At 52.1% G+C, this 26,885-nt stretch overlaps 1 protein-coding gene across 2 annotated transcripts; it reads left to right on the plus strand.

Annotated features, from left to right (window-relative positions):
• The first annotated feature begins 1,594 nt into the window (after window positions 1-1,594).
• On the plus strand, window positions 1,595-22,405 carry TRIM25 (tripartite motif containing 25). Of its 2 annotated transcripts, XM_040497059.1 has the most exons (9): window positions 1,595-2,287; window positions 6,331-6,426; window positions 9,397-9,630; window positions 12,694-12,865; window positions 14,636-14,701; window positions 18,062-18,088; window positions 18,432-18,513; window positions 18,593-18,693; window positions 21,433-22,405. In XM_040497059.1, the coding sequence occupies exons 1-9, from the start codon at window positions 1,685-1,687 to the stop codon at window positions 21,960-21,962; spliced, it is 1,911 nt and encodes a 636-aa protein (XP_040352993.1). In that variant the 5' UTR covers window positions 1,595-1,684; the 3' UTR covers window positions 21,963-22,405. The 2 variants fall into 2 exon arrangements, with proteins under 2 accessions (XP_040352993.1, XP_040352992.1); XM_040497058.1 differs by lacking the exon at window positions 18,432-18,513 and having other exon boundaries at window positions 1,596-2,287; window positions 18,595-18,693.
• Window positions 22,406-26,885: the final 4,480 nt, after the last annotated feature.

Raw genomic sequence — 26,885 nt, forward strand, 5'->3', positions numbered from 1 at the left:
CCCCTCCCTGCCTTCTGCCTTCCTCCTCCCCATGCAAACAACAATGCAATAGGAGAGAGAATAAATGGGGTTAAGAGTCTCAGAGGAATAGAAATAGGAAAACCAGGAATTAGAATTTTAAGCAAAGCAATCCTGAGCTAGAATCCCAGTCCTGTTTTGTATTAAATATGTGACCCTATTCTGGCCCCAACTTGGGCGGAGAAATTATTTAAAAAAAAAAAAAAAAAAAAAAAGGAGGGTAGGAACGCCTGTCTGGCTCAGTCCCTGGAGCCTGCTCTCTTGATCTCAGAGTCCTGAGTTTGAGCGTCATGTTGGGCGGAGAGATTACTTAAAAATAAAATAAATAAAAACTGACCCTCGGGGCTCCTGGGTGGCTCAGTCCGTTAAGCGTCGGACTTCGGCTCAGGTCATGATCTCACGGTCCGTGGGTTCGAGCCCCACGTCGGGCTCGGTGCTGACAGCTCAGAGCCTGGAGCCTGTTTCGGATTCTGTGTCTCCCTCTCTCTCTGCCCCTCCCCCGTTCATGCTTTGTTTCTCTCTCTCTCAAAAATACATAAAACATTAAAAAAAATTAAAAAAAAAGTGACCCTCACCTATAAAATGGATGTAATAAGATCTGTCTTCTAGTGTTTACGAGGATTAAAGGACATACCATATGTGACTTGTCTCGCAGAGAGTAGATGCCCCATAAATAGTAGCTTTTACTTTTAGCAGTAGTTTAAGACATTTACCTTTTCCTTATTTTTGCTGCTTGCCCCGTCGCCAGTGCAAACTCCAACTAACTCCTCCCAAGGCACTGCCTTGCTTTTTTGCCCCCCCTTCCCTCTCTTGAATATTTCTCCTCTCTCCTCCTGTACACCCGCTTTTCCTGCACCCAGGCCAGGGGCCGGGAACAGAGCCGAATGAAAGGAAATAAATCTAAATACACAATCTGGTGAAAAACGTTTGTTTCAAAATTGTGTGTGTCTGTGTATGACAGAGAGAGAGAGAGAGAGAGAGAGAGAGAGAGAGAGAGAGAGAGAGAAAACCTTTGTTACAACTGGGATGTCTGCAAATCCCACTAAAGTAGAACTGGAAATTAAAAAAAAAAAAAAAAGCAAAGCATATTCTACAGGTGGTATGGAAAGAAATCGCCAGCTTTAAGTCTGAGTGTATGCCCATGGGCTCTGGCCTTGAGGGGCTCTGGGTCCCTGTGCCAGGGCCCGACGGGGCCGGGGAGGAGGAGGGAGGAAGGGTTTAAAAGCGGGCGGGGAGGCGCGGCTTCACGGTTGGCGGCGCGGACCGGACGTCTCGGGTCTGGGTGAGTTCCCCTCAGAAAGGCACGAGCGGCGGGCGCGCCGGGGCAGCAGCGCGACCCGGGCCGGGGTTCTCACCTGACGCGCAGGTTTCCTCCTCGGCGGGCCGTGGGGGGCAACCTGAGACCCCGAGTCCGGCGCCCGCGCGCACCCGAGGGAGCCTCTGGAGCTACGCGCGCGGCGGACTTCCACCGCGCGCCGCGACCCCCGGCGCCCCCGCCCCGGAGCGCGGCCCGCCCCGCCCCGCCCCTGCCCCCACGTGACTTCCTGAAAGGCCCCCGGGGCCCGCCCCTCCCGCCGCTCACTTTCGTTTCCTAGGCTGTGTGGGGCGGCCGCGCGGCGTTCGCGCTCGAAGTGCCAGCGCGTCTCGTCCGGTCCCCAGGAGCGCCATGGCGGAGCTGGTCCCCCTGGCCGAGGAGCTGTCGTGCTCCATCTGCCTGGAGCACTTCAAGGTGCCCGTCACCACCCCGTGCGGCCACAACTTCTGCAGCTCGTGCCTGGACGAGACGTGGGCCGTCCAGGAGCCGCCGTACCTGTGCCCGCAGTGCCGCGCCAGCTATCAGGAGCGGCCGCTGCTCCACAAGAACACGGTGCTGTGCGCGGTGGTGGAGCAGTTCTTGCAGGCCGAGGTGGCCCGGGTGGCGCCGTCGCCCCCCGACGGCTGCACGCCGCCCGCCCGCGCCGCGGAGCCCAGCCCGCCCTGCCAGGTGGCCTGCGACCACTGCCTGAAGGCGCCCGCCGTCAAGACGTGTCTGGTGTGCATGGCCTCCTTCTGCCAGGAACACCTGCAGCCGCACCTCGACAGCCCCGCCTTTCGGGACCACCAGCTGCAGCCGCCCGTCAAGGACCTGATGCGCCGCAAGTGTCCCCAGCACAACAGGCTGCGGGACTTCTTCTGCCCCCAGCATGATGAGTGCATCTGCCACATCTGCCTGGTGGAGCACAAGGCCTGCTCGCCTGAGACCCTGAGCCAGGCCAGCGCAGACCTGCAGGTAAGGGGTGTTGGGGGAGGGAGCCACTGTGGGCATAGTGGCCCACCACGGATCACCTGGGGTAGGGGGATGGGCCTTGCTGGGCCTGGGAACCGGCGTCGTAATAGGGGCGGAGAGAACACACAGCCCTCCTCTGTCATCCTTGGCCCACCCTCTTCCCCCCACCCTCTGTCTTCAATAGGGGAATGCTGAAGACAGGTGGTTGCTTGCCTTAAGCCTAGTATTTGCCTGATGGTGTTTAGCAGAGGGTTTCCAACGTCAAATATGAGCCCTGGAGGTTACCTCTGTTTCCGCATTTAAATCCTGGCAGCTGGAATTGAATATAATTAGTTCCATTTTACAGTTGAGAAAATGGAGGTCCAGAGAAGTTAATTTAGCCTGAGCTGTTGGGGCCCCAACGGGTTTGACTCTACGGTTTGCCGTTTCTCCCCATGACCACCCTTATATCTGAGTGCATGGAGCATGCGACATTCTTGCAGGCTTGAGGTCATGTGTGCAAAAACTTTTGGTGAGCCAGAGAGTGACCAGGGTGGATCGTATTGAGCAGGATGGTGGGCAGAGTCCCAAATATCTCTGGATACTACCCAGAGGGACAGCCAAACTCTTGCACCATAGTGACCTCCACCTTGGCTGTGCAACTTTGAGCACAGCCTTTGGTCCCTGGGGCCTGAGTCTTCATCAGTAAAGCAAGGAGGCGGGACCAGGTGGTTTCGTAGGGGGCCTTCCAGATCTGTGTTGATTTTAGTGGTTTGGGGGAAATCATAACTTCCCCTTGTGGACTCCAGGCAGAGGCTGAAAGGTGTAAGTGAATCACCTTTTTTTTATATCAGCCTGAGCTCTGAGGCATGGCCTGATTGCCTTTCATTTTCACAGTCGAGGACTGTCCTGTTGTCGAAGGAGATAAGAGACCCGGGGGAGGTTGTCGGTGGCGCCGGGACCAGGCTCCGAGCCCTGCTCCTGTGAAGCCGTGGCCCTTCCCGGGCCTGGTCTGCTTCTCTGTCTGAGCTGGGTCCCTTAGGACTTCTTCCCTGAGTCTTGGAGGCCAGACCTCAAAGCACGGCCAGGGGTTGACCTCTGAGGCACAGCTATGTCGGGCCTCGCCGCCTGGGTCTCCAGCTGCCACACTAAAGAACCTGCCTCGCCTTTCGAGCCAGGAGCCCTGCTCTGCTCCATATCAGCTGTGGTTCAGGGCAAGTCGCTACAGTTCTCCCAGCCCCGCTTCCTCATCTGTAAAATGGGGTTAAGAGCATTTCTTCTCGACCTGCAAGGGTGGTCTGGAGGCCCTGGGGAGATGAGCTGTGTGGGAAGTGCTTTGTGGGCAGGTCCTGGTGTCAGGCAGGTGGCTGGTTGACCCAGGCTCTGACCTGGGCTGGGTGTTGAGACCTGGGCTTGAATTCTGCCTCTTCTTCCTAGCCGGGTGAGCGCTGCCTAAGCCCTGCCGGTGTGGTTTCTGGGAAGAGAGCTTGCTGGGGGTGGTGTCAGGCGACCAAGATCTTTGTGGCCCTGGGGTGCCCGGGCCTGTCCCTGAGCACTTGGGCAGCCGGCTTCTGCCAAAAGGCTCTTCTAGAAGTTCTTATCCAGGGAGGCAGAAGGCAAGTCGGGGCAGGAGGGTTCCTCTCAGCCTGGCCTGGAGCTACAGCTATCTCTGTCAGCCTCTGGGGCCCGGAGCTGGAGTCTGCACCCAGTGTACCTGTGTGCCATACTCGCTTGGCTTTGTAATCCTTGTAACCGGCCTTGCCTTGCTGCTGCTTCCATCAGCCTCCACGTCTAGCCCTGCCACCGCTCACTGCTGGGACAGAGCCAGCCCCATGTGGGCAGTGCCCCAGCTGTGGGAGGCTGGTTCGTCCTGACCACTGGTGTGGGGCAGACCCGGGACTCTGCTGCCTCCCACGTCCTCATGGCGGACCCAAGTCCCTGATCTGTGAACAGGTCCTCAGAACTTCAGAAAGTTCTCTACCCTGGATGAGGGGAATGTTGCACCTCTGAAAGTCCTTGGGCCACTTTCCTGTGTCTGGAGCCAGGGAGGCCCCTCTGTGCCATCAGGGGACTGTCATATGTGTTTGATTACTGACGGATAAAGTTTTCCCGGACACAGAGGTCTGGGGTGCACTGAGAGTGGCTGTTGGAGGTGGAACAGTGTTGGGCTGTTGGCAGCCCCCCAGGTGTTCTGAGTTCTCTTGCCGTTCTGACCCCTGTGAGGCCGGATCTGCCATGGTCTGGCCTCCTGCCTTTGGCCCACAGTTTATCTTCTGTGGCTACTGTGAGAGGCCAGGTCAGAGGGCACTGTCACAGAGGTTGAATTGGAAACACCATCCGTAACTTGGGCTTTCGGGGTCAAGTTAGTGTGGCCTTGGTCTCCGCTTCTAGCGCCTTATGTGACTTGTCACCGTGTTGTTCAAATCCAGATTCAAGGTCAGGTTCGGAACTGAATATCTCTAGTGGTGTGGGAGGGCTGGAGGATGTTGAGCTAGCTCGTTAGGGGAAGTAAATGTTTTTTGTCTATACATTTCTAACGTACTCAGTGCTTTGATTGTAACACCAGGATCTTGGAACACCAGTTCACAGAGATGTGACCTAGGGCGAGCCACTTCATGACTCTGCTTCAGTGTCCTTATTTATGTGGGTTTTTTTTTTTAATGTTTATTCTTGAGAGAGAGAGAGAGGGAGGGGGAGAGAGAGAGATAGAGAGAGAGAGAGGGAGAGAGAGGGAGGGGGAGGGGCAGAGAGAGAGGGAGACACAGAATCCAAAGCAGGCTCCAGGCTCTGAGCTGTCCGCACAGACCCTGATGCGGTGCTTGAACTCACAAACTGCGAGATCATGACCTGAGCCAAAGGCAGTCGCTTAACCGACTGAGCCACCCAGGCGCCCCTCAGTGTCCTTATTTATAAAGGGTGGGTCGCTCCCACTTTACAGTGTTGTTTTTAGCTTTAAGTTAATACCTGAAAAGCACTAGAACAATGCCTGGCTTGCAGTGAATATATAAGAAACAGTAGCTACTCTTACGGTGGTGGTGATTTTCCTTGCCATTTCTACACCATAACGTTTCACCTGAGCAGGGAGGCAGGACACTCCAATATCGATTCTGAAAATTGATAGAAATACTAAGAGACCTAAGATGATACTATTTTCCTTCATGCATAATTGACCTTGATTCCTGGAGGTGGTTAAGGACTTTGTAATTCTGAGTCACCTTAATTCAGTTTCGGGGGTTGACCTGGTGGTGGACTGGCCTCCTGCTTGTTGATCCTCATTCTTAGGGTGTTAGCCCGCGGAGGTCCCTGCCTGTGGGGCATACCAAATGAGCCTTGGACTCTGACTTGTTCCTGCTTCCCTGAGGTTGACCGTGGCTCTTCCAGCTGTGTTCGGGAATCGGCAGATGACTCTGGGAGAACAACTCCAGAAACCAGGCTTTTCTCTCTGGGTTTTCCTTTTCCCAGATCTTGGCTGTGTCATTCTTCCCTGCTTAGTTAGCTCTCCCTTGTCATTAAGCAGATTTTTCTTCCCAGTAATTTGTCTGCTTTTCTGGCTGTTTGCAGTGGGAGGGCTGGCTTGAATGACTGAAGCAACTGTCCCAGCCCCAGCTGTTCTGGCTATGGTGTGAACTTGGCCCCCTTGCTGGGCTTCTTGCCTCAGTTTCATTGTCTGTAAAATGGGTGTGCCAACGAAGCAGCTCTTAGTAACGCAACCTGACCTTTAGTTTGGCTGTACTAGGATCCAGGCACTATGCTAAATCCTTACATTGTTTCAGTTAATCCTCCTACTAGCCCTGCGGGGTGGGAACATTTGTATCTATTTCAAGGCCAAGGACCTAGGTGAGAGACTCTTGGACAGCTGGGAATGGGTCGGTCTAAGTCCTGTGCTCCTAACTTCTTTCTTGTACTGTCCCTCTAAAAGTTGGAAGGGAGGCAATAAATAAGAGAATGCTTCAAACAGCTACAGGCAGGCAAGACCTGGGCCAGTAGAAACGCCTGTGGGACCGTTCTGGTGTTGGCTGGTGGGGGCTGGGCTGAGGTGATTTCTCACCTGCTTGTTTTCTCCGCAGACCAAGCTGAAGCATAAACTGACCATCATATGCGATCAGATCAATGGTGCATCGAGGGCACTGGAGGACGTGAGAGCCAGGCAGCAGGACATACGGGTGAGTGACAGGGCTGTCCACTGCCAGCCCCGGCCCCAGACCCTCCCTCAGCTTTCAGGCAGGACAGGCTCAGCTCTGATCTCCACAGGGCTACACACATGGTGTCACACATGGCGTTGGAATTAGACATCACCCATGCAGGACATCCAAAAAGCCATGTCCCCAGGGGAGATCCTTCATAGACCCAGACTGAATACTGTCTACAAGCCCTGACCTTGGTGTGAGGAGGACGGGGTCAATCACTAAAAATTAGGGTTAAAAAGTAGTAATATAGACGCGCCTGGCTGACTCAGTCAGTAGAGCATGGGACGCTCGATCTCGGGATTGTGAGTCCGAGCCCCGTGCTGGTGTAGAGCTGACTTAAAAAAAGAAATCATGAAGGAGCACCTAGGTGGTTCAGTCGGTTAAGTGTCCAACTTTCCCTCAGGTGGTGATCTCGCAGTTTGGGAGTTGGGGCCCCACTTTGGGCTCTGTGCTGACAGCTCAGAGCCTGGAGCCTGCTTTGGATTCTTTGTCTCTCCCTTTCTCAACCCCTACCCTGTTTGCACTCTGTCTCTCTCTGTCAGTAAAAAATGAATAAATGTTACAAAAAAAATCATGAGGAAAAAAGTATTAATATAAAAAGTGATTATGTGTTCTTTCTTTCTTTTTTTTTTTTTTTGAATGTTTATTTATTTTGAGAGAGAGCACGCACAAGCACGAGCTGGGGAAGGGCAGAGAGAGAGGGAAAGAGAGAGAGAGTCCCAGGCAGGCTCTGTGCTTCGGACCTCGATCCCACAACCGTCAGGTCATGACCTGAATGGAAATCAGGAGTTGGAAGCCCCAAGTGGTCATGGTTTAAATGGGAAAAAAAACAGGAAGCAAAAGTGTATACTCACTAGAGTTACATCTTTTTTTTTTTTCAACGTTTATTTATTTTTGGGACAGAGAGAGACAGAGCATGAACAGGGGAGGGGCAGAGAGAGAGGAAGACACAGAATCGGAAACAGGCTCCAGGCTCTGAGCCATCAGCCCAGAGCCTGACGTGGGGCTCGAATTCACGGACCGTGAGATTGTGACCTGGCTGAAGTCGGACGCTTAACCGACTGCGCCACCCAGGCGCCCCTAGAGTTACATCTTTTTATAAAAATAAAATGTATCGGTTCTAGGGCTGTCATAACAAATTACCACAACCTCCGCTCACAAGGAGAAATGTATTCTCATAAAGTTCTGGAGGTCAGCATCCTGAAATCAAAGACAGGGCCACACTTCCTCATTCTAGAGAAGAATCCTTCTTTGCCTCTTCCAGCTTCTGGTGGCTCAGGTGTTCCTAGGCTTGTGGCTGTGTTACTTCAGCCCCCACCTCTTGTCTTCTCATGGCCTCCTCCTCCCTCTGTGTCTTTTCTTCTGTCTCTAATAAGGACACTTGTCATTGGATTTAGGGCCCACCTGGGTAATCCAGGATAATGTCATCTCAAGATTCCTACCTTAATTACACCTGCAGAGACTTTTGCTGAGTAACGTCAGCTTCGCAGGTTCTGGACAGATCTCTTGGGGGCCACCATTCAACCCATTATGGGAAGTATGGGAGAAAAGACTGGAAGGAAGTATAGGAAGAGAATAGTAGTACCAGTATTGGAGTGGTAGAATTAGAGATTTTTTTTTGTCTAGTTTTCACAACTCTTGTAAGTTTTTAATATTATATATAAAAAGAATACATATATATAGAATGTATGTATTTTATATATTTATATATATTTATATTTTATATACATAGAATATATTTATTATATATACATGTAATATATATAGAAGAATACGTGTATATAGAAGAATACATATATATAGAAGAATACACGTGTGTAGAAGAATACATATGTATATATACACATACACATATATGTACACATACACGTACATACATACATACATATATATATATATATGGAAAGTTTTTAAGTAATCTCTACCCAGCGAGGGCCTTGAACTCATGACCTTGAGGTCAAGAGTTGCATGCTCTTCTGACCCAGTCAGCCAGGCACCCCCAGAGTCTTTTCTTATTACTCTAGTACTGCATGGGGGGTTTTCCTCATTTCTTTGGTTGAAGCTGGGTCACCCTCAGATCTCTGTTCTAGCCGGGAGTAAAAGGGACAGGGAAGAAGAGTGTCACACATACCACTTTGCTCACACTGCACTGGGAGTAGCTTAGTCACATGGCCAACTCTAGCTGCAGGGAATCCTCGGAAATGTAGTCTGGCAGGGCAGCCACGTGCCCTCAGAAACTCCAGGGGTGTTCTCTGACTGAAAGGAAGCCGTTCTGTCTGTTTCTAAGCTTTATATGAAGAGCATCATGCTGGACGTCTTCTTGTACAGGTGGTTTTTCACTCATTTGTCTATGCATTGCCCCAGCTCATTAGTTTTCATTACTATCCAATATTCTGTCCTGTGAATAATTTGTGGGTTTGTATGAAGTCTCTTACTTATTTTTAATTTTTTTAACTTTCAAATTTATTTTAGAGAGAGAGGGAAAGAGAGAGAGAGAGAGAGAGAGAGAGAGAGAGAGAGAGAATCTTAAGCAGGCTGCACACTTACTGCAGAGCCCAATGTGGGGCTCAATCCCACGAACTGTGAGATCGTGACCTGAGCCAAAATCAAGAGTCGGACGCTCAACCGACTGAGCCACCCAGGCACCCCTCGAGTCTCTTATTGTTAGACATTCGGTTCTTTCCGGGGTTTTGCCAATTCAAACAATGCTGCTTGTGAGCGTTCTTGTGTCTGTTTCTGGGGCGGGCATCTGAGAATATACCTTGATTTGGTCTGAGCACCTTCAGATGTATTAGATGTTGCCAAATTCCCACCCAAAGCAGCTGTGCCCGTCTATACTCCCACGAAGTACAGGGAAGAGTCTCCAGTGCTCCACACTTCACCACTACTCCGTACACAGGCTTAGCTTTTTTGTCTGATGGACGCCCCTGTGTCTTACCCCGCTAGGAGACTGCCCGCAGGAAGATGGAGCAGCTCAGACAAGAATATGTGGAAATCAAGATACTCATTGATGCCGCAGAGGCCATCTGCACACGAAAGATAAAGGAGGAGCAGAAGAGGGTCAGTACCAAGTTCGACAACATTTACCAGATCCTCCTCAAGAACAAGAGTGAGATCCAGACTCTGAAGGAGGAGATCGAACTTGCCCTGACCAAGGAGGATGAGTTCGAGTTTCTGGAGGTAGGTCTTGATGAACACTCCTTCTGCCTGCCATTACGATGTTGATTATAGGTGCAGTGGGGCCCTCGAGGTGGGGCTGTAAGAGGTCATTTGAAGCATCCCCCAGACACACTGTATCTACTTTCTATGCCGTGTGACAACTTACCACAAACTCAGTGGCTGGGGAGAGCATGTGTGTTATCTCGCTCTCCATGGCTTAGGAGCTGGGACGGGCTGAGCTCGGCTTGGCTGCCGAGCTTGGGGTCAAATTCACTTCCCGTGGTGCAGGCCTGAGGTCCCCGCTTTCTTGCCGGCTGGTGGCTGAGGTCTGCTCTCCGTTCCCACAGGCTGCTGCCTTTCCTTGCCACGTACGTGGCCCTCTCTCCACTTGGCAGTTACCTCTTCAAAGCCAGCAGAGAATTTCTCCCTCCAGGAAAGTCTGTTCCCTTTTTTTCCTGCTTAGATTATTAATCTTTTCTTTTTTTCCTTTTTTAGAAAGAATATTTTTCTTCTTTTTGTTTTTTAAGTTTATTTATTTATTTTGAGAAGAGAGAGAGCACTAGTCGGGGAGGGACAAAGAGAGTCCCAAGCCCTGTGTTGTCAGTGCAGAGACTGATGTGGGGCTCGGTCTTACGAACTGAAATCATGACCTGAGCTGAAATCAAGAGCCGGATGCTTAACCGACTGAGCCACCTAGGCGCCCCTCTTTGTTTTTGTGTGTTTTTTTTTTTAATATTCCAGTGTAACACATACAGTTTTACATTAGTTTTAGGTGTACAATATAGTGATTTAACAATTCTTTTTTTTTTCCTTAAGTGATTCAGCAATTCTATACGTTACTCAGTGTTCATTGTGATGAGTGTGCTTTTTTCCAAAATTATTTATTTCTTCTTCTTCTTTTTTTATTTTGGAGAGAGTGCAGACAGGGGAGAGGGGCAGAGAGAGAGAGAGAGAGAGAGAGAGAATTCTAAGCAGACTTCCACACTCAGTCGTGGGGCTTGATCCCATGACTTTGGGATCATGACCTGAGTGGAAATCAAGAGTCAGACACTCAACTGGCTGAGCCATCCAGGTGCCCCATGATGTGTGTGCTCTTAATCCCCTTCACCTATTTCACCACTCACCTCTTGGTAACCGTCAGTTCTCTACAGTTAAGAGTCTGTTTCCTGGCTTTCTCTCTCTCTCTCTTTTTCTCTTTGCTTGTTTGTTTTGTTTCTTAAATTGCCACAAATGAGTGAAATCATATGGTAGTTGTCTTTCTCAGACTTAATTTCAGTTAGCATAATGCTCTCTAGCTCCATTCATGCTATTGCAAATGGCAAGATTTCATTCTTTCTTACAAACTCGGTCCCTTTTAGTGGCTCCTACCTGGTTAAGTCAGGCCCACCCGGGATACTCACCTTTCTGATGAACTCAAAACCAACAGATTTGGGATCTTCATTACATCCGCAATATTCCTTCAGTTTTTCCATCTAAGGTAACCTGATTCCAGGAGTGACGTCCTACCATAGTCACTGTCCTGCCTATACTCAGAGGGAGGGGATTATATAGGGTGTGTACCCCTGGATCAGATGGGCATTTTGGGGGCCATGTTAGAATGTTGCCTACGCCCCTTCCCCCGGGCCCCCGCCCCGGGGGGCCGGGGGGGGGGGGGGGGGGGGGGGGGCCCCCCCCCCCCCGCCCTATCTGACCTCATGTCCCTTAGCACCCCTGTCTTTGGCATCACACTCCTCTCTTGCCCCGTGCTGTAACCACAGCAGAGCATCACCATTGCCCAGACAGACCCGGCATTGGATGGGAATGCCGTGTCTGTCCTTTTCCCAAGGCCGCTCCAGACTCCCCCACCCCCGTCTTCCTTGGATCCTGCTCTTCTGCCCTTCCTGGTGATCGAGTGGGTCGGTCTGCCTCTGCTGTAGCACTCGGTGGTGGCGTGGTTTTAGATGTGCTTGTCGATGTGTCTGCTGTCCGCCCCTTTGGGCCAGCCCTTCCCTTCTTAACTGCCCCCTTCTCCTGGCCTGCAGCGTGCAGCGGGTGTCCCGGTGAGCCCCATCGATGGGGTGACGACACCTCAGAGGCCCAGGTTCCTTGTTCAGGTCCTGGGGAGAGTAGAGGAGTGGCTGGGAGTCTTCTCTTCCCCCTGCACGGACTTCTTTCCAGGCCTAGGCTCAGTGCCATCGAGTTTCATCTCTGTGGTCCTTCTTGTGTATTAGAGTAGCTGCCTAGAGCTCTCGGAGAAGGATTCTAAGTCCCTGTCTGGGGACCTCTTGATGTTGTGTGACCCGATTTTAGCTCAAGTCTGGGGACTTTTGTAAGATCCTCCCTTTTCCCTGGATGTGCCCTGGCCGAACCCTCTGCCCGCTGAGGCAGCCCTGTCCAGTTTTAGAATGGGTGTTTGGAGCTGGTCTTTTGAGGGTTGGAGATGGTCCCGAGTCTCCTGTACTTTTCCAGCCACAGCTGGAGGAGTGGAAGAGCATTATTCACGGGGGTCAGGAGATTTATGTCCCAGCTTTGTCCCTGCCACCAACTGGCAGTGTTCCTAGCAGGACACTTTTTCTCTTTCTGTCTCCCCCCATTCCTTTCTTCCTCTCTCTCTCTTTCTGTCTCTCTTTCTTTTCCTCCTTTCCTTCCACGTTATTTATTTATTTCCAGTTTATGTATTTTGAGAGAGAGCGTGCGAGCGGGGGTGGGGGGCAGAGAGAGAAGGGGACAGAGGATCTGAAGCAGGCTCTGTGCTGACAGCAGAGAGCTTGACGCGGGCTTGAACTCATGAACTGTGAGATCATGACTTGAAACCAGCAAGAGTTAGATGCTTAACTGACTGAGCCACCCAGGGGCCCCCACGTTGGTTATTTCTTGACTTCAGTTTCCTCCTTGGTAGGTGAGTGGCCTCTGAGGGCCCTGATCCACAGCGCTGTGACCAAAAGTGGCACATTAGCCCCCAGCAACCTCTGGCCTGTAATTTGAGAAGGCTGATTGGACTGAGCGCCCGTGGACATGGGGAATCTCCTCCTGGAGTTCATGAGGGCTGAGCTCAGACCCTGGCTTCCCCGCAGCTGCCTGAACTAATACCCTGGCTTGTTTCAGAAAGCGATCAAACTGCAGGGAATCTCGACAAAGCCGGTCTACGTCCCCAAGATGGAGCTGAATCAGGAGCTGATAAAGGGTGTCTGCCAGGGCACCTCAGACCTCAAAAACGAGCTGAAGCGGTATATCAGGCTGCCCCAGGACAAGAAGCCCGAGGGACCCACTGGCTTAGGTAACTATCAGCAGCCCCCATGCTCCCCTTCTGGGACCCCTGAAATGGAATCAGCATTTTGGAATCGGGGAGAGGGTCTTGACCCAGAGCACTGGGGCTTCAGTTTTGGGATCCTGAAACATCCGCCCTCCATCTGGGAGGTAGTGGGGAAACATCCTGACATTGTAGCCATCCTTCCTGAAACATTTCTGGGGGCCTTGATGTCAATGATGGGACTTTTGGACAGGCTCTTTTTGCATGTGATCTTGAGGCTGGCTCAGGTGGCTCTTTCTTTTGTTTTCTTTTTTTTTTTAAGTTTATTTATTTTGAGGGAGAGAGCACGAGCAGGGGAGGAACAGAGGGAGAGAGAATCCCAAGCAGGTTCTGCACTGTCAGCGCAGAGCCCGATGTGGGGCTTGACCTCACAAACCAGGAGATCATGACCTGAGCCGAAATCAAGAGTTGGGTGCTTAACGAACTGAGCCACCCAGGCGGCCCTCAGATGGCTTTTGAATGGACCCTGGGTTATCAGTGTGTTTGGTGGAAGAATGGCTGGTTTTAGGGTCAGAGAAACCTGGAATTCCCCCCGGCACCCCCTTTTTTTCCTCATGCTGCCATATCCAGTCCATCACCAGGTTTTACTTCTTAAATATCTCCTGACTCAGTCCAGTGGTTCCCCTGCCAGCTATCACCTGTGGCAGCTTTCTAAATAGTCCTGCATCCACTCCTGCTACAGCCAGAGAGAGCTTTTTAAGATGCAGATCTGATTTCTCCCTCTCACCCTGTTTAGAAAATATCCCTTGCTTGTAGGTTTCAGACCACGCTCTTGACCCTGGCCCTACAAGCCCCTGCCTGGTCAGGTCCTGTCTGTTTCTCCAGCCCTGAAGTGTCCCCTCCTCCCATACATCTCACTGCATTCAGTTGCTTGCATATGCTAAGCTTCCTGCCACAGGGCCTTTGTACGTGCTCTTCTCACTGCTTATAAGACTCAGACTCCACCATCTTCACCAGTTAACTGAGAGAGCAGTTGAAACAATATGTTTCTCAGCAGACCTCCCTATCGCCACTCTCACTGCTCAGACTAGGTCCCAGGATCCTTGTCATCCCTTGGGAACCTTTGCACATCTGTCATTTTATTCTTCCCCCACTAGATTGCCATTTCTGTGAGGGCAGGGGCTGGGTCTGTTTTTCATCCAGCATTCTCTCCCCAGTGCTTAGCACAGAGTCTGGCACATAGTAGATTTTACTGTGTAACCCAGGGTGGGGGGAGCTTGAATTCCAGCTTGTCGAGCCGCGTGTCCTTGCAGAGGAGCCTCTGGGACAGGTGTGGTGCGCTCCGTAGCGGGTAAAGCTGTTGATGCATTGGACGCGCATATTTGTTTTCCTGCTACAGCAGTGATCGCTGGTCTGGGGGACGAGGGGTGGTGGAAAAACTGGAGGGAGAGGAACCAGCACTGCACACCAGGCGTCTTGGCCACCCCACCACAAGCAAGGTGCTCATCCCCAGCTACACCGGGAGAAATGGAAGCGTAGAGAGGGTTCAGAGGTCACGAAGCTGGGTGCTGGCAGAGAAAAGACTTGATCCCGGCTACGTTTTTAAGCCAGAGAAAAGAGGGACACACCAAACTCGTCTTTCTGTCCCCTTGTTTCTAGCTCCTGTAAATGACTGGATGGGAAAAGTCCGTGGAAGTTGCCTTTGTAAAACACTTTCTCTGCCGGCCTGTGGCAAAGCTGGTTCCTAGGGTTGCTTTGGAAGAGCTGCATAAACTAATCCCTTCTTCTTTGGCCCAGGGAACCTTGGAGATCATGGCCCAGCGTCCACGCACAAACCCGCACACTTTGTGAGGAAGGTCCTGAGTAAGTAACCCTGCTGCTGTCCCTGTGGCTGTGGCCTGGCCGTGGCTGGCCGGAGCTCTGGCCGACACACTCACAGGTGTTGCCGCTCCTTCTGGGTGGGCTCAGCCCGTCCCAGGTTGCCGGGGGCCCGAGTGTATCTGGAGACCGGCATGGCTACGGCCACAGCGAGTGGAAGTTGGAGGGGCTGTCGCAGGAGCTCCCCTGGGGTGCTTAGCAGGACTGGCCCATCGGCACTGGCTGTGCAGGCTGCCTGGGCCTGCAAGGTTACCAAAGGTGGCTTGTCTTGAGAAATACTTAGCGATACCCAAGTTTTGGCACTCGGGCAGAGCCCCCGGGAGGGGCCTGGCCATGGTCCTGGAGGAGCAGAGGCCAACCCTCGCCGGTAGTTCAGCGCTGTTCTGTCTTGAGTTGTCATGTGCTTGTACCGTCATAGCACTTCCTCACCTTTTGTCATTATTGTCCTTCTCTTACCCGCCCTGCTCCCAGCCATTGAAGACATTTTTTTTCCTAATGGCCCACACTGGTGAAATTTTAATACCACACATATGTGGTATGCCTGTTTAACTTTTTTTTTTTTTTTAATATTTATTCATTTTTGAGAAACAGAGACAGAGCATGAGCTAGGGAGGGCAGAGAGAGAGAGGGAGACACAGAATCCAAAGCAGGCTCCAGGCTCCAAGCTGTCAGCACAGAGCCTGACACAGGGCTCGAACCCACCAACCGTGAGATCATGACCTTAGCTGAAGTTGGATGCTTAACTGACTGGGCCACCCAGGTGCCCTGCAGTATGCCTGTTTATATGTTATGCTTTAAAAAAATTTTTTTTAAATGTATTTATTCATTTTTGAGAGAGAGAGAGAGCATGAGAGGGAGAGGGGCAGAGAGAGAGAGACACACACACAGAATGTGAAGCAGGCTCCAAGCTGTCAGCACAGAGCCTGACACGGGGCTTGAACCCACCAACCGTGAGATTATGACCTGAGCTGAAGTCAGATGCTTAACCGACTGAGCCACCCAGGTGCCCCTATATATTATGCTTTTTAAAAAAAATATGTGTATTTATTTTGAAAAGGAGTGAGTGGAGAAACAGGCAGAGGGGAAGAGAAAGAATCCCAAGTAAGCTCTTTGCTGTCCGCACAGAGCCTGATGAGGGGCTCAATCTCACAAACCATAAGATCATGACCTGAGCCAAAATCAAGAGTCATTTAACTGACTGAGCCATCCAGGTGCCCCTATATATTATGCTTTTATACGTATAAAGAGTAAGACTTCTTTCACCCTCTTCCACCAAGAATGAATTTTTGCCCCCTTTGGGGCCATATCAGCCACACATTGAGAAGGCACATGCTGTTGAGGTGGGGGCTGGGGAGAAGAAAGGTCCTCAGTTTCCTCATCTGTCCAACTTGGACCATAATGATACCGACCTCACGGGATTCTTATTAGTGAACCTCAGGGTCACTTGAGACGTTGGTTGTGAAACTCTTATTTTATTTTTATTTTAGAGAGAGTGAGGGAGTCGGGGAGAGGGACAGAGGGAGAGAGAGAGAGAGAATGAGAATCTCAAGCAGGCTCTATGCTCAGCCCAGAGCCTGATGCAGGGCACGATCCCTCGACCCTGGGATCATGACCTGAGCCAAAATCAAGAGTTGGTCACTCAACGGACTGAACCGCCCAGGCGCCCTGTGAAGCTCTTTTAAAGGCCATAAATATGCTACTGAACTGTGGCTGTTACTGCTTCCCTGAAAAGTGAGTGTGAACGGAGGAGTGCTGCCCCTGGGGGATGAGGGAGCTCTTGGTCTGTGTTGTTTGCTTTTAGAGTTTAGTTTGTCTTTGGCATTTCCAAATGGAGTGGAGCCAGGGGCCAGGGTGCCTGGTGTGGAGGGAGCAGGGAGCCCTCAGCTCACCGGGAAAACGTAGAAGGGCACCTGGTGTGACTGGGGAAGGGAAAGATAGGGGGACAAATGCTGTGCACCTATGTCCTTCTCAGGTCACGCTCCCCCAGAAGCTTCCTCGCCCCTGCCCCAGATCACAAGCACCGCTCTTAGCAGGAGTGAGCTGTGGTGCCGGCCGGGGGCTGAGATGGGGAAGTTGGCAGGGAAGGAGTGGATCGGTCACAGTGTAGATCACACTCTGAACCGCTGTGATGACTGGGGAGGGGGCCTGTGCCGTGCCCTAGGCCGGTGGCACAGCCTGGGGTCCTCCCAAGATGCTGGTCCAGTGGGAGTGGGCAGGTGAGGAGGAGATGGGGGCAGAGTGAAGACAACACCTGGAAAAAGGACTCAGAAGTGGGAGGAAGGAGAGCTATGGGGTCATGTGGGGCTGAGTGGGGGCTGGTGTGGGGGGAGGGAGAGGATAATAGGAGAGAGGGGGGCTTATCTGGAGCGTAAAGCACCCTGCAGGAGGGCAGGGATAAGATCCAAAACACCCCTGGTCATTCCAGTGGCGAGGAAAGTGGTGGAGGGAACCCGAAATCTTCTAGCTCAAGTAGACTTGAGTATGCATCGCAGTCATCCAGGGGCTTGTGAAACACAGATTGCTGGGCCCCACCCCCAGGCTTTCAGATTCAGCGGGTGTTTGGATGAGATCTAAGAGTTTGCATTTCCTACAGATTCTCCGGTGATGCTGCTGCTTGTGGGGACCACGCTCTGAGAGTCATTGCTTTAGCTAAACTTAGTCTTCACAGGTGCACACTCCAAGATAGTTTTTAAAGACTGTTGTGATAGGGGAGCCCGGGTGGCTCAGTGTGACTCTTGATTTCAGCTCAGGTTATGATCTCACGGTTGGTGGGTTCGAGCCCCGCATCAGACTCTATGCTGATACTGTGGAACCTGCTTCGGATTCTCTGTCTCCTCTCTCTGCTCCTCCCCTACTCATGCACATGCATTCTCTCTGTCTCTGTCTGTCTCTCTCTCAAATATAAATAAACATTAAAAAAAATAAAGAGTATTGTGATACTCTGCAAGCCATTTCTTTGCTGGTTCCCTTTATTTTTTGGTATGTTTTCTCTTGCATTTTTCCTGTTATAGAGATGTAATTTCCCTACAGTAAAATGTACAGATCTTACATGTGCAGTTAGATTAATTTTGACAAATGCCTATGTGTGTTACCATTACTCAAATCAAGTTAAAAAACTTCCATTACCCCAGAAAATCCCTTCATGCTGCTTATGATCAGTTCCAATCCCCCAAACCACTGTGGCAGGTTTCTGTCCCCATAGATTCATTTGCTTGTTTCCAGCTAAAACATCCTAGCTTTATTTGCATGGGTCACATTCAAGCAAATGATTGTTATTACGGTATTTTGAAAGTGTCACTGTGCAGTGCTTGAACGTAGCTTAATTCTAAAAATTTTCTTTTTCAGAAGAAGAAAAGAAACACAAGAAACCTCGTAAGTTACGCATTTGTACATCTTTCTGTTTCTTGAGGTTGCCCAGGTGTGGAATTAAATGCAGGGAAGGCTGCCCCCTCTCTCATTAGGTTCTGCGATGGGGCCCGAGTTCTGGGATTCTGTCCTCTAGTGGCAGGCGGGCCTGAGGTTGGAGGTGAGGAGAAGTGTACGTGAGTGAGACAGATAATGAGTGTAGCCCTGTCTGGACGTACCTGTATCCTCCCGGCTGTCCAGGTGTGTGTTTGTGGAAGTAGCTCTTGGAAATCAGTTTCCTCAGGGAGGACTGGCCATCTGGTCACTCTGTGTCAGGTGTCCAATTCATGTTTCCCCTCCTCCTCCCCAGCCACTGCCTCTGCCTCACCCGTCAATATGCCCACCTTTGGAGCCCCAGAACAGTTACTGGGTTTAAAGCAAGCAGGCCTGGAGACTGAATTATTGCGGGCAAGGGGCAGTGGGGTGTCCACCCTGAGTTGGCTCTGAAAACGGCTCTCTGTGTCCTCATCCAGCTGTAGCCAAAGCCTCCGCTGTGCAGCCGAACCCGGTGTCCCTCACGAGCAAGGTGCTGGATACCTTCTTAGCCAAGTCCAGGCCCGAGCTCCTAGAGTGTGAGTAGCATTGGCCCTGACGAGCGGTCCCGCTGGCCCTCGGGCTCTCCTGTGTAGGTCTCTGCACTAGGCCTTTGCCCTCGCCGCTGTTGGGAGGTCCCGCTTGGCTCCCCCTACCCCGGTTAGCAACTCGCCCGTCCTCCGTCAGCACCTGCCCTTCTTCACCTCCCTTCCTAGCCAGCACAGACCTTGCAGAGGTGCCTCGAACCCCCAGCCCTCGTGAGCCCGGCTCGTCCCTTTCTCTGGGCTGGCACCTGCTGCCCACGGCTGTGCCTCAGTCCTGCTCTAGGTTTCCCGCCGGCTCCTCTGCCATTCTAGAGCCTTCCCACTTGTCACAGCCTCAGTCTTCTGCATGCCCTTCCCACCCCGCTTCACAGAGAAGAGGGGCCCCTCATGCTCTTGTTATTGGCATTTCTCTTGCATCTACACCTGCTCCCCCCTGCCCTCCCTGGCCCCTCCCCAAGGCCAGCCAGGCCCCTGCTCTGTCTGGACTCATGCTCTTGCTCTGGCACTCACCTCTTCGTCCTCACCTGCTCTCCTGGGGCCTGCCCCTCCGCAGCGTGTTTAAATCTCCCTCATCACAAAAGCAAAGCAAAACAAACAAATGAAAACAAAAACAGCGGCCAGTACAGCCAGCTTTTCTTGGCTCCTGCACTGTGTCCACCTCCCTTTCACCTGAATACTGGTTAAAACTACAAATTCCTGGGCCCCAGGCCAGTGCTGCAAGATCAGGCGGCAGGGGACCAGCCTGGAAAGCTGTTGTGAAACTCATTTCCTTGGTGATCTTTTTGAGGAAAGATGGAAAAATGAAGCTGCAATGCCGTCCCCCAGTGCTGGTCCTCAGCTGTGGCTGCGTGTCAGATGCCCCGGGGAGCTTGACACAATCTCCCTGCATGTCTCTGTGTTTCTGAAAGTTTCCGGGCCGGCGGGGAGGGTTGTGGGGGGCCAGAACCAAGAGTCTCATTCTCTCAGGGCAGTCTGGCCTCTGTCCCCACGCTCAGCTCTGGCTGAGGGTAGCGGCAGCCCCCGTGCAGCTAAATGTCAAGGACACCTTTCAGCCTTCAGTTGGCTGGACCTCTCAACTGTATCCCTCCTTCCAGGAACGCTCCCTCCCTAAGGCTGCTGAGTCCCTGGGCTCCCCTGGGCTCCACCTGCCCCTCTGGTCACTGGTCACTCATTAAGCTCCTTTGCAAGCTTGCCCTCCCTTGTCCGACTGGAAGTGATTGGAGTTTCTGCCTCACGGCCAGGTCTAGGCTCCTCCCACCATCGCTCCCTCGGTTTCCCTTTTGTACCCGCAGCCTCACACAGCAGCACCTTCCATGTGTACCCACTTCCGTGCAGCGGCCAAGATCTGTCTTGCAAATTGCGGCCCTGGCTCCCCTTTCTCCAGAGCTGTAGCAGGCCTGGGGGGATGGGTGGGTACCTGGGTTTTTCAGGACCGGCCTCCCTGGAGCTTCCTGCTGTCCCCTCCCCCATGCTAGACCCAGGCCTGGCTCTGGGCCAGAACTAACTGCTGCTGAGCTGCTGCTGGTGTGCTGAGCCAAGTGTTTCTGGATCCCCATGCTCCGGGGGCAGGGAAAGTGAGTTCTAGCAGCTCAGGACCTTAGAGAACATGTTCCCCAGCCCATTCATTTTGCCCACGGGGAGACTCAGGGCTCTGAAAAGCATCCCGCCCTAAGCCACCTAGCAAGGGAGTGGCAGGAGGTGGTGAAACCCCAGGGCTCTTGGTTTTCAGGTTCCCAAGCTAGGGATTGTCCCTGTGCAGTGCTGCCTGGAACCTTTCTCCCAGGGTCCAGGGTCTCCTGGGAGGGAAGGGGTAGAGATGGGTGTGTCCTAGGAAGGAGGTGGAGGGTGGGGACCACACAGGGCTGAGCTCAGTCTTCAGCTCCCCTGGAACTGGTTGGAAGTGTGGCAGGAAGGGCGGGGAGGCCATGGGAGTGTCCCAACCAGGGGAATATAGTCCGGTAATTTCTGTGCTCACAAACATTGTTCAGCTCCCCGCTGCCCACCAAATAAAATCTAGACCCCTTAACTCTCTTCTATGTGGCCCCAGTATGTCCCCCTTCTCCTGCCAGGGCCTCTCTCTCTCAGTTACCCAGCCTTTGTTGGTCCCAGCATGTGCCCACTATCCTTGTGACCCCAAGCTCTGCTCTCGCTGTGCCCTCTGCCCCGCTCCGCTTGCTTCTGTTTAATTCTCATCTTCCTGTTTCTCGGCTCAGATTCCAGCCTACGTGGGCAATGTTCCCTCGCGCTCTCCCCACCTTTCACGTAAGCTGTTTGCCCCTGTAGCGGCGTGCCCACCACTTAGCGGCGCGTGTTCTCACAGTGTTGTGCGGAGGGGCTCGCCTCGCTTGCTGTGGCGCGAACTCCATGAAGTCAGGTGCCAAGTCTGCTCAGAATCGTGCGTCTTGCGCAGAATCGATGCTCAGTAAATGGCTGTGGGTGGATGAATAGATAGATGGGTGGCTGATAGATGGACGGATGGCTGGATTGATGGCTAGCCAGATGGACAAATGGCTGGCTGGCTGGACAAAATGGGTGGATAGATGGATATGTGTATGGATGATGAGTGGATGGATATTCGGCTATGTGGGTAGATGGATGTGTGGATGGGTAGACGGAAGGATAGATGGACAGGTGGATAACAGAAATGAGCAAATACGACCAGTTGGGGCAAGGTTTAAAAATGAGAACGCTTTGGGCTCCTTGTAATCGGTTCCTTGGGTCATGCTTTCTTAGATGCCACTAAGTTCAGCCTGGACTACAACACCGCCCACAACAAGGTGGCTCTGTTGGAGAACTACACTGTAGCTTCTGTGGCCGACTTGCCCCTGAACTACCAGCCACACCCCAAGAGGTTCACATACTGCTCTCAGGTGCTGGGCCTGCACTACTACAGGAAGGGGATCCACTACTGGGAGGTGGAGCTACAGAAGAACAACTTCTGCGGGGTGGGCATCTGCTACGGCAGCATGCCCCGGCAGGGCCCCGACAGCCGGCTCGGCCGCAACAGTGCCTCCTGGTGCGTGGAGTGGTTCAATACCAAGGTCTCTGCCTGGCACAACAATGTGGAGAAAACGCTGCCCTCCACCAAGGCCACGCGGGTCGGCGTGCTTCTCAACTGTGACCATGGCTTCGTCATCTTCTTTGCCGTCACCGACAACGTCCACCTGATGTGTAAGTTCAAGGTGGACTTTACCGAAGCTGTGTACCCGGCCTTCTGGGTGTTCTCTGCGGGTGCCACGCTCTCCATCTGCTCCTGCAAGTAGGCCGGCTATGGACACTGACCTCTGGGTGCCCAAGACAGTGGTGGAAGGCCTGCAGGTGGAACTGTCCCAGAGCTTCCTGCGACTCTTCAGGGTTGAGAGTATGGGAGGGGGGAGGGGGAGGGGGAGGGAGGGGGAGGTGATCGCGCTGTGGACCAGGAAGCACTTCTGCCTCCTGGTGCCCATCAGGGCAGGGTGACCTCCTCCCTCTTGTTCCCGTAGGTCCCCAGCTGCTGGCAGCTGGATGGGGTTTTGGGAGGTAAAGTCATTAGCGCCCTTTCCTCTTGGAGGGAATCTGTAGCCACCGTGGGCCCTTTCTCGGGGCGGGGGGGGGGGGGGGGGTGGTGTAAGGTCCTGGCCATCTGGGGCAGCCTTTGGATCTTAATGTTTTGATTACTCTCGATAGGGCTATTCAGCTTAATATATTGATTTAAAAAAAAATCCCATGTCATTGAATTTCAGTATTATTCACCTCCTGTATGTGGGGTTCGGGTGTATGCTCAGATTCCTGGTTATTTTCTATCCTTAAGGGAAACTGCCCATCGCAGGTCTCCACCCAGATCAGAGTTTCTAAAAGAAATGGGTTCTCTCCCTCCACTGGAGAATGACCCTGCTTCCCTTCCTTTCCTCGTACCTCATACCCCGTCAACGGTTTTAAAATATTTAATCCAGCAGGAAACTTTTCAGACTAAGGTTTCAAACCATGATCTGAACGTGTTGAATTTGTGATTCAAGGTCAAGGTGACCCAGGTCCCATGTTGGGAACCCTTCCCACTCCCACTCTTGGTGGACACTCTTTGGCTGCACCCACAAGAGCCTTGCGGGAGGCCTTCTTCCCATAGCTTAGGCTTTGGAGCCAGGAACCCACACTGGGCAAGGGTGACCCTGACCTGGGTTGACATTGTGGTGGTTTTGCTCTTACTAGCGTCGTGCCTTCTTACTGACAACTGTGCTCATGAGAGCCTCTCATCCGAAGGGCTGTGAGGTACTTGACTGGCTGGTGTAGATACCACTGTGGCCAGTACAGTCGACTGGACTGCTGAGCTTGATATCCCTGGTCCACGATCATACAGACGAGTCATGTGGGGCTACCTCCGGTACCATGCCAGTTCTCTTGCTGGGGTGACCACCTGTGGCCAAGGGAGTCTTCTAGCAGGTCCTGTGGGAAGCAGCAACATTCCTATTCATCCCTGGCCACAGGATGCAGGCCCAGTGTGACTCTCTTGCGAGTCGCACGCCTGTCACTGGCACTGCACTAACCCTTTCTCTTTTCCTCATTTGAGCTAATTCCAGATGTGGGGACTGACCAGGCTAGGGGGCCCAGAGACTTTCAGGGCCAGTGAGAGAACAAGCTACGGGACTGAAGCACAAGGGGTATCTTTTCCTGCAGTGTTTTCTGTGCAGTGAAAATAACCCCAGTCCGCTAAGGGGCAGGAGGGAATGGATTGCCAGAATTTTCCGAGCTCCTTCTATCCTGATGTTGTCAGGATGTAAAGTCCCAGTCCAAAAGTGGGAGAAATTTAACCTCATTTTGGTGAAACGAATCCTGGGCTTTCCTAAGAGGGGAGCTCAGGTCAGGCTCTTTGTAGTATAAAAAAGAGGTCAAGCACTGGGGACGTGGGGACCCCGGACCTTTTCTGTGAATGTTTGAGAGTTTAACGCGTCTCTGGCCTTGTGCTGGAGTCCCGGGGCTCTCGAACCAGGCCCAGAGCTCTGCGAACTCTTGACAGGTGTGTTGATCTGCGTCCCCTCCCGGTCAGGACCTTCACTTCCTTGGGAGAGAGATCATCTTTGTTGGGGAGACATCCCTGCAATGCCCGAGATGCAGTTTTTAAGTTTCCTTCCTTTGACACTGGGAAGGAGAGTTCTTCGGTGATTCTTCTCTGCTTTTGGCAGAGGTCAAAAAGATCTTCGTCGATCTTCTGAAACAAAAGCCTTGTCTGAAGCCAGTTCCTACTTGGGAAACAGCTAGGCTTAGAAGAGGAGAATGCTGAGGGTTAATCCTCGGGGTCCTGCTGTGGCTCTCCCTGCAGACCCGAGGGCAACGGAGGGAGCTCTTACCTGGCGACCGTACGGGTCACGATGGGGAAGCGCTGTTCTCTCTGTTTCTAAGAGGCGAGGAGGCAGCCCAAGGTGGACTCTGCCAGGTGCTCTGGAGATGTGGATCGAGGTGTGTGCATCCTCGCTGTCTCGAGCCATTCTGTTTGCGGTGGGGAGACCTCACACTCCTCTCGCCTTGCAGGGCTGCTGCCCAGCCTAGAGTCCTCAGGTTTGGGGCAACATTGTATTCATCTGACTTCTCGTTTGCGAAATAAGTCAGATGAGGTACCGGATGACTCCACTCACGACTCTGGCCATCCCAACATGGAGGAGATTCCTCCTAGATGGCCCCCTGGCACCCTGGGGAAGAGTCAGAAAACCCAGAAACAGACATAAAAATACTGTCCCGGAGTCCAGGTGTCAGGGACTGACTCAGTCACTCTGGCATGATCAGAGCAGGGCCAAGTTTTTGTATTATTCAAGACTGGCCGCTTCCCCTGTTTTAACTACTCAGAAATGGATCTGCGGTCTGTAACTAATACTGGTATGTTATCTCCTTTATTCCGCCTCTCCCCACTATTGATTTTAGTTAATTAGTAGGAGTATTTGTGCTATTATTTCACGAGCTAATTTTTTTATGAGACTGATGCGCTACCTACTGCGCTAACGAGGCACCTACGAGCTAATTTTTTTAAAGAGTTGATTCTTCAGGACATCATTGGGGCTGTAGACACTGATCTTTTGAAACCCATGAGAAATACTAGGGCCAAGGCTGGTCGACACGCCTTAGAAGCTGTGAATGTAAAAAGCGGTGTCTGGTAGTCTTTCTTGCATGCAAGTCTGTGTAGACCATGCATATGGTGTCTATACACACTGAAAAGTAAAGCACTTTTCGGAGCTCTGTGAGTTCTTGTGAATTATTGAACCCGAGGGAGGTCATGTGCTATGGACTAGATGTTCATGTTGCCTCAAAACTCACATGTTGAGCCGTAACCTCCAGTGTGATGGTATGGGGTGGGGAGATGAGGTCATGAAAGCTGAGCTCCCATGAATGGGATCAGTACCTGTATAGAAGAGACCACCCCATAGAGCACCCTTGCCCCTTCTGCCATGTGGGCACACAGCAAGAAGACGGCTGTCTGTGAACCAGGAAGTGGTTCCTCCCCAGAAATTGAACCTATCAGCACTGGCTCTTGGCTGGATCTTCCAGCCTTCAGAACTGTTGAGACATAAATATGTGTTGATTTAAGCCACCCAGTTTCTGGTGTTTTTGTTATAGCAGCCCAGACTAAGATGCCCCGGGAGTGCAAAACGGAATAAAGGAAACCGTGTTTAAAATGGAGTTAGGAGGCCGGAAGGGGGAGCCCTCGGGCTGTACAACTCCTTGCAGCCTTTTGCAGACCCGATGGGAAGAGCGGACCCTGTGTTGCCCACAGGAAGAAGCCTATGCTACCCAGCAGGAGGAAGGGAGATTTTTCTCCATCCCTGGCAACAGCCCAGCCAATGAGACCGTCCCGAGTCAGCCAATGAAAGGGCCCTACACTTGGAACTCCCAGTTCACACCAATGGACCTTTTGCTTATAACAGCTCCTTCCAACTCCCCCACTTTCCTCTCTAAAAGAATATTCTTCTCTTTTGTTCTCAGGCCATGCCTGTAGTTTGTTTTGTGACTTGCATGTCCCAAATTGCAATTCTCTGTTATTCCTGAGTAAATCTATTTTTTGCTGGTAAATGACTTTTAATTCTCAAGGTTAGCATTACCTTCTGGATTTGCCAGTCAGCCAGAAGTGTCGGTGGCCTGGGGACCCTGAATTGTGGTTGCTGTCTGAAGCAAAGACAGTCCTGTCCAGGCCGTGTCCTTCAGCCTGTAGAGCCCAGATGCCAGCCTGTCAGTGGCAGAATTGCCTCAGTGCACCAGGTGCTGTCAGCATAGAGGTGGTGGGACTTGCAAGCTTGGAATAAGCCCTTCCCGACCAGTCTCTCTGAATGAAACACCCTGTCCTTGAAAGGAGCTTCCCACGTGTCTTCTCTCTGGTGTCCAGCCTCCAGAGTTTAAAGTCTGGTTTTGTTCTCTCACACCCCACCCTCTTTTCTTCCTGTCCCTGTACCCACAAACATACTCAATATGTCCGTTACAGACTTGCCTGTCCCTTTAGAGATGCCACTTCGGCTTCCACGGGACACGCTTCTGTTCCAGGACAGGACCTCCTGACTCCTTAGTAGTAGAGCAAAGCCGTGAGCACGCGTGTGTGTTTGAGGGCTGGTTCTGAGCTCTCTGTGGTTGCGGGAGTGCCGCATTCACTGATTGTGGGCTCTGTCCTGGGTCTTCCCTCTGTTTTCTCACCTCATTCCAGGTGGTCTCGAAACACCCCTGCATCTCGAATGATGGACGGACCCCAGCCTTTGCTGACCCTGTAGGGGCGGTCTCCCTGCGCTTTACAAGAGTCTCAATACATAAACTGTAGGAAGGCTCTAGAAAAACAGGTCTGAGTGAGGGGATGAGAAGAGACACTGATATAATAAGGAGAGCAAGTTGAAAGGGGTAATTTGAGTGAAAACGTCTCATGACTGATGATTTCCCTAGCCTGTCATTTGTGACAAGATTTTCTGTGCTGACCGGGTGTTTCCTCTCAGAAGTCCAGACACTTGAGGTTTTTCATGTTTCCCCATGTGCTCCTGGATTTTCTCGATTGAAAACGTGTAGGTGGGGGCACATCCCCTCCCAGCTGGATTTTGAAAAATTCCTGGTTGAATGTCCACAGGGGGTCCTGCTGGGCAGCCTCCCTCGGGAGTTTGCTGAGGAAACACTGATGCATGGGGGCTAGGGTGAGGCGGCATGCCATGGTGCTTCTAGGAGGTTCAGCTCCCAGGTTTGTAGTTTTGGGG

This window comes from Herpailurus yagouaroundi, unplaced genomic scaffold, assembly GCF_014898765.1.
Source record: "Herpailurus yagouaroundi ecotype Mexico unplaced genomic scaffold, PumYag 189, whole genome shotgun sequence".
NCBI classification, from domain to species: Eukaryota; Metazoa; Chordata; class Mammalia; order Carnivora; family Felidae; genus Herpailurus; species Herpailurus yagouaroundi.